The 7,869-nt window shown below is 40.1% G+C and overlaps 1 protein-coding gene across 2 annotated transcripts in view; it reads left to right on the forward strand.

The window, feature by feature from the left end:
• The first annotated feature begins 3,410 nt into the window (after positions 1–3,410).
• The window catches only part of LOC141827771 (putative pectinesterase/pectinesterase inhibitor 51), a 7,540-nt gene continuing 3,081 nt past the window's right edge, over positions 3,411–7,869 (forward strand). Inside the window, exons 1-2 of one of the 2 annotated variants that reach the window (XM_074715093.1) lie at positions 3,411–5,151; positions 5,227–5,976. In XM_074715093.1, the coding sequence (XP_074571194.1) occupies positions 3,459–5,126 (1,668 nt within the window). In that variant the 5' untranslated portion in view covers positions 3,411–3,458 and the 3' untranslated portion in view covers positions 5,127–5,151; positions 5,227–5,976. Of the gene's footprint in view, positions 5,977–7,869 lie in introns of those variants that run through there. The other variant, XR_012601705.1, reaches the window with a different exon arrangement.

Consider the following 7,869-nt stretch of genomic DNA (forward strand, 5'->3'; position numbering starts at 1 on the left):
CTGAGGCGTACGACAGGACAACTGCACACCCTCCAACAACAGACCACTACACGTGAGTGGGGAGCGGTCACTACCTGCACTCAACATCCCTAGACACCCACAATATGTAGTGAACTGGGACGCATGACAGGAAGTACTCGCTCCAACAACAGATCACTACACGCGAGGGGGAGGGGGAGTATTCCAGGAGAGCTATCTAGCTAGTGCTAATAACACCCACACTGTGTAGTGTTATAATGTTCTCACGCACACAAGCAATGAGAGTCAACAACATGCTATGATGCACAATTCAATAGATAATCATTATATCTACCAGTGCATACTCAACATTAATCAGAAGAAGTTATTACAGATTAACAACGAACATTGAGACTGTATGGATGACAAATAGATCATATCAAGGTCAATGGTAAGTGTCAAGTAACGAATTAAGCAACCAATGAAATAAGAATAGCAACAAAATTATACTAAATCATGCACTACGAAAAGAAACCTGTGTTCACAAAGCACAGGAGTACCCACCAGGTAAGATGCACATCGAAATAAGAACCTCTCCGTATAACAAGATCCACAACTCAAGATCCTATAATTTACAAAAATGCAACACCCTCTAAATATAATATTATATTAAATTTTTACAACAAAATGAATCCCAATCGAATCTAAAGTTGATCTAACCAATTCCAACTAACCTAATTAGCACAACTCAACCATTAAATTAACCTAATCTAATCCACTTGACACAACTCAACCATTAATTAGCTACTATTAAATTTATTTGATTGCTTAAATTTTTATATTTTAAAGCTTGTTTAATTGACTAATATTATTCAAGAATAATTCACAATATCTATTCATGAATATTAACGAACTAAACATATATGTATTCAAGATTATTTATTTAATTTAATGAGTTGTTCAAACATATTCATTTAATTAACTTTATGTGTATTGAATGAATATAAATAAATTCTTACTAAGTCAAACATTAAACTTACTTATAAATATTTTATTCATTTACGACTATAAAGAAAACACACCCTTAAAAAGATAAATAATGAGTAAAAATCTCAACCTCACATTATAGATAAAAATCTATTTCTATATGAGAAGAGTGTCAAGCAAAAGAGCTTTAAATCCAAAGATGAACTTTGTCTTTACTATCAAATTCTTTTGATTTTTTTTTTTGGTAATCTAGGTATTCAATTTTTTGAACTGATTAATCTTGGAGGTGATCGGTTTGGTTCTACAGAAGTTTCTCATTAGTCATCAAGATAAATCTGAAAAGCATAAATGGATCTTGACGAACAATCCAACATTACGAGGCACCGCATGCATATGAGGTGCCCTATGTGAAAATCAAACCCTTGTTGTATATAGAGCTGTCAATTTGGGTTGGGCTTGTTGGGTTGACCCGTCCCACCAAATAATTTAGGCAGTTGGTTTAAAATTTTATCAATCCATTTTAAGGTGGGTTCGGGTAGGCCAACCTGCCTAGTCCTATAACCTGCGTGGGTCGGCCGGTGGAGGGCTTAAGTTGGTCTGCGGATTGAGAAATCTTTTTTTTTAATTTAAAATTAAAATAAAAAATTCAATAGACTAATGGGCTTGCCCCATTTAAACCATAATCCAAACTTAAAATTTTTAATATTTTCTATACTTTTTTTATTTTTTTAGGCTCATGGGTTGACTCGCCTAACCCGCAATCCGTCTTGAGTTGGGTTGGATTGGAGATTCTTCAACCTGCTAAGTTGGTGGGTTGACCCATCCCATATAATAGATTTCTAGTGGGTTTGCCCATCTCGCCATGAATTGGTTCGTTTAATAACTCTGGTTGTATAGGAGTTTATCATACCATTTACCATCACATTATGCTCTGGAGGCTCCTTGATGGTTCCTTTGGATCGAGTAAGATAGAAGATGATTGGAGTTATTTTCTTGCAAGCATTGGTGCTAAACCAAAAAGGCACTTTGGTTGATCAAAAGTCACTTGGGCCAACCAATATTTGTAAGAAAAATGATACGCTATATGAAAAATGTAGCATGAAATTCAACATGACACACTCAACTGCATGAATACGAGTCCTGCATTGGAATTCGCAATCATCACTCTCTCATTACATTTGTTTTTGTGCTTAATTTCATTAGGTCGGTATCGTTGTAACCGATCTTATACTTTTGTACATCGCTAACTCTCTTTCGTAAGAGGGGAGTTATATAGTTGATTGTCTATCGAAAATGATCATTTGATTGTGGACCTTGAAGTAGTAGCTTGTGGTTGTGAACAAAGTAAATCTCTACGTGCTCTGTCCTTGTGCTTTTTCTTTTTACATTGCATTCTATACTTCTCTGATCGCAAAAATTTACAAGTACTTTTTAAATTTAAAAAACACAACATACACACTATTCACCCCCCTCTAGCGTTGTCAACAATCCTACATTGAGGACTTAGCACGAGATGTCCTTGCAAACGAAGTGCAAAAGATAAATTCTTACATGAGCTATGAGAGTTGAGAAATTTTTATCCTAAGGAGAGGATATATTTCAACTTAGTCGAAAATGATCGGACTCAAGGTTCCAATTGACTAGTGAATTGAATTGACTAAGAAGTCGACTCAAATTGATCTATCAATAAAATTATAATTGAGTTACTTACATAGTCAGGCTCCGTGGTTCGTAAATAAAATATTTTTTGCTCGTTCCCAAAACCTTGCTATATCAGCCTAGCCACTTGATTATGAGCTTGCAATAACTATCTAACCGCAAGTTCATCATTAATTGTAAGTTTGCCTACTATAACGAGTGCCACTAACCTCACTCTTCTTTCTTTTAATTCTTCCTAAACTGACTGAGCTTAATGGTTAGAGTTGATTTATTCCTCTATTTAATCAGCTAAATTGGGGAATTAAGATTTGGTCCAAAGTAGACCAATGCCTTGATGATTTCTCCATCTAAAGAATCCACTATCTACAACCTACAATGCACCTACCATTTAAACATTATCACAATGCATTATGTCATAAGTGCACTTAACTTTTAAAAGTATCTAAAGGGACATCCAATTTTTATATTTATCAATACTATTTAATAATATTATTTTTTATCTAATTTTTATGTCGATCATCTATGTAGTAATAATTATAATATATATTTAATCTATTTAATATTGATAAATATTCAGGATTGTATGGTTAACATTTATATACTTTTATATTTTTATTAGAGAATGATATTTAAAATTAAGTGTAGTTTTTAGTAAACAATTTAAAAGTTGAATGTGACTTTTAGATATTTTTTAAAGTTGAGTGGGAGCTTTGTTAAATTGCCATGTGTTAAATTAATAAAGAGCGTTCCTCGCGTTCTCTTCTCTCCCTTGGGGCCGCTTCTTCTCTCTCCACTGCACCGCCCGCCCTGCTTCTCTATCGTCTCTATAAAACTCCAAGTTCAAAGCTCCAACGATGAAGAAGCTCCATCGGACTCCTCGGCCCTCTTTCCTTCTCGCCGTCGCCATGGCCGCCCTCTTCTCCCTCACCCTCCTCTTCCTCCTCCTCCTCCCCTCCTCGCTTCCCTTCCCCGGCGCCGCCCAGCCCTCTGCCGTCCGCCTCGCCTGTCGCGCCACTCGTTTCGCCTCCTCCTGCCTCGACGCCCTCTCCCTTTCCTCCGATCTCCAGTCCTCCCCCTCCTCCCTTGACCTCCTTCGCGCAGCCTTGCTCGCCCCCATCGACGCCCTACCCTCCGTCCGATCCCAGGCTGCCTCCATCCTCGCCTCCTCCTCCTCCACTCCCGCTCGGGCCAACGCCGCTAGGAACTGCATCGGCCATCTCGCTCTCTCCCTTCGCCGCCTCTCCGACTCCTCCGATGCCCTCTCCGCCGGCCGCGCCACAGACGCGCGCGCCTGGACCGGCGCTGCGCTACATTACCAGTACGACTGCTGGTCCGCCCTCAAGTATGTCAATTCCTCCCGCCGCGTCTCTGATGCCATGGCCGCGCTACTCGACCTGACTGCCCTCACCAGCAATGCCCTTTCCATGATCGCCGCCCTCCAGCGATATGGCCCCGATCTCTCCCTCTGGGCGCCGCCGCAAACTGAGCGCGACGGTTACTGGGGCGATCCCCCCGCCGGCTCCGCCCTCCAATCTGGCAGTTCCGCCCCCGCTTCCATCTTCCCCACCGCCCGCCCGCCCAATGCCACGGTTTGCAAGATCGGATCTTGCGACTACCAAACAGTCATGGAGGCGGTCGACGCCGCACCCGATCTGGGATCGGATCGGTTTGTGATCCACATCAAGGCCGGCGTCTACGAGGAGACGGTACGAGTTCCCTTCGAGAAGACCAATCTGGTATTCGTAGGCGACGGGATGGGCACCACCGTCATTACCAGTTCGCGAAACGTCGGCCAAAACCAGGGCGTCGTCACCACCTACGACTCTGCCACCGTTGCTGTCCTAGGCGATGGCTTCGCTGCCCGCGACCTCACCTTTGAGAATAGCGCTGGCCCCGGCTCCCACCAGGCGGTTGCCTTCCGTTGCGATAGCGACCGCTCCGTGCTCGAATCGGTCGAGTTCAGAGGACATCAGGACACCCTGTACGCGCACTCCCTCCGCCAGCTCTACCGCAGATGCCGCATTTCCGGCACGTTGGACTTCATCTTTGGGAATTCCGCCGCGGTGTTCGATCGTTGTAGCATCGAGGTGGTGCCGCGCGCGGAAGGCCCAGCTAAGGCCGGAAGCAACCCGGTGGCGGCCCATGGGCGAACTGATCCGGCGCAGGCCACCGGATTCGTGTTCAATGGGTGCTCGATCAATGGGAGCGCGGACTACCTGGCCGCGTACAGGAGGAAGCCAGGGGCTCACCGGGCATACCTTGGGCGGCCGTGGAAGGAGTACTCGAGGACGGTGTATGTGAATTGCTATATGGGGGAGGTGGTGATGCCCGAGGGGTGGTTGCCATGGAAGGGAGACTTTGCGTTGAGCACGCTGTTCTATGGGGAGTATGGGAGCCGGGGGCCGGGGGCGAATCCGGCAACCAGGGTGAAGTGGAGCTTCCAGATACCGGAGGAGCATGTGGCCTTGTACTCCCTAGAAAATTTCATTCAAGGGAATGAATGGGTTCCATCCGAGCAGTGAAGGATTCATGAATTGGGGGAGGCTGGTGAGCAATTTCTAATATCTGCTTGATTTCAGGTTTTGTTCTACAGGATCAACGATGGACATTCTCATTTCTCAGGGCATCTGGTGCGAGGAACTCATGGCCGGCCGTCTGAACTGACAAAGTGAGTTCTCTTTAAACTCCATGAATAATGTCTTGATTGAGGATAATGAGTAGAGTATTTTAGGTAAATGAAAATGGCTGTCATACAATACAATGGTTTGAGATCAATGTTTCGAGATAGCAGCATAGAAGCCTTTTCATAGGTGGGATAGTTTAAGACAGATCAGATGTATCAAACATCTCCCCTGTGGTACGTGAAAACTTGGCCATGTCTTGCCATAACATGGCTGCCTAAGTATGAAAGTTTCTATCTCTATTTTGAATGAATGTCTGGCATGGAAAAGGCCGGTGCTTCACGGCCGAAGCTTACTTACCTCAGGACAAATTTTACCACTTACCGAATAGGGAATGAGTCTTATTTGAAGATTGATTTTTGTACTTGAAAAATACCACCCTTTACCTTAGTTATTGCCGCCAAGAAACTTGCTTAGCTAGCAGCCTAGCACTACCTTGAAACTATGTATATTGAATGATAGCAAGTGCACAAGCCTTTGGCACGTATAAAGCTTGTGTATATATTACACTGTATTGAAAGTTCTTGTAGTTGAATTTCCGACACAATATCTGAACAAAGTTTAGCAAAAGCTAATCTATCTGAGATATTGAAAGATGATCCAACATACATCGGCTGATTGTTCCAAATAACATTGAGGAAATAAACACAAGGAAAAACACAGTAGTATTGGCCAACAAATTCAATGCAACAGGAACTCAAAATAATATATTGTTGATGAATTCAGAATGTTTTTGGCTGTATAATTGCTTGTCTTATTTTTGTTGCAGACATGCTTGAGATATTTGAATTGTATGTATCATGGTGGTTTTTTAGCACCTCTTTTCACCCTTATTCTTAGGGTTGTAAATGAACCGAACGTTTGTGAACAAGTTTGGTGTTCAGCTTGATAAGAATTTGTTTATGTTCGTTCAATACACACAAGATCAATTAAATAAACAAGCTTGAACAACTCGTTAAACTAAACAAATAAATTTGAACACATGTGTTCAGCTCATTAATATTGATGAATAACATTTGTGAACAGTGTTCGTGATCAACGCTTGTGAACAGTATTCGTGAACAACGTTCGTGAATAGTATTCGTGTGAACAATATTCGTGATAATGTTCATGAACAACATTTATGAATCATGTTCATTAATAAAATTTTTATCAACATGTTAAATAATGAATGAAAATTTCAAAATAAATAAATAAATTTGTATTATCAAGTTCAATAATCAGTCAAATAAGTTTAAAATGTAAAATTTTTAAACAATCAAACAAGCTTGAATTGAGAACTCGATAATATCTAAACGAACTAAGCTCAAGCCAAACTTGAACTAAGCTCAAGCCAAGCTTGAACTAAGCTCAAGCTAAGTTTGAACTAAGCTCTAGTTCATAAAAAAGAAATTAAGCCAAATTTGAACAATCATTTCAAAAGCTTGGTTCATTTTATACTTGACTTAGTTATCTTATCAAACAAGCTTGAACATTATAAAGTTCAGCTCGGCTTGTTTATAGTCCTATTTATCCTAGGGAATTGGGAGTTGTTTTGGTACAAGAAGATTGTTACTGGCGATTTGAGATATCACTAGATTTATAAGAATCAATATTTTGTTACCCTAGATGTCATTTTGTATGGAATAACATGGGTGAAGGGTGAACTTACGTTTTCCATTGTAGCAAAAAAGGTGGAATCCACCACCCCAGCGATCCCACATGGTCGGCTCTACAACCATCTGTGAGGAAGTAAATCAAGAAGTTATAGTTGGCCACTGTAGGGGAGGGCATTTTTCTCATGCATTATCATGAAGCATTTTCAAGATAACCTCTTAGATGTTCCTATTCTCATGAAGCATTCGTGATGAAAGAGGGTACTAGGGATGAGGCTAAAGGTGCTATATCCATATAGCATTGTGATCGAGATTTAAAATTTTGAATCGTGTAGGAGTTTCAATTTATGATTGAAACAATACAGTTTCAGTACCGTATCATGCTGTGCCGTGTCGAAATCGTTTCAATACTTTTTAAAATATAAAATATTTTTATTAATATTTAATTGTTATAAATGTTTAGTATTATGTTATATTTAAGATATTGAATGTTGAGTTCAAGTTTTGATATTATCTTATAGATATTTGATGCTTATTGGATCTTTTGTTTGAATGTATAAATTTAAAATCTATATTTTTATTATTATTGCACATAATTTAATAGTTTTAATTACAATTTTATTGCAAAGACATTCAGTCTAAGAGTTTGCATTTACAATGGTGATGAAAATTGATTTTTAGTTTCAAGTTTAATTGCAAGGGCATCAAGTTCGAGTCCGTGTATTATAATGGCCATGATTTTCGATTTCGACATTTTTAGATATATTTTGATGATTTTAAGGATTGATTATGTTATATTTTTTGAAAACTTTAAATTATTTATGGATTAATGTAATTTTTTATTTTGAGAATATGTAAAAATATTGTAAACTCCGCCTGTGATAAGTTTACCTTATCATTGCCGGTCCCAAGCCCGGATAAAGGAGGAGGGTTGCGTTAGGTTGCCAGCCAGCGTTAAACTAAGGCAAACACTCATGAATGGATCCATT

This window comes from Curcuma longa, chromosome 4, assembly GCF_044706935.1.
Source record: "Curcuma longa cultivar G26 ecotype Majalengka, Jawa Barat chromosome 4, ITB_CL_G26_1.1, whole genome shotgun sequence".
In the NCBI taxonomy this organism is placed as follows: Eukaryota; Viridiplantae; Streptophyta; class Magnoliopsida; order Zingiberales; family Zingiberaceae; genus Curcuma; species Curcuma longa.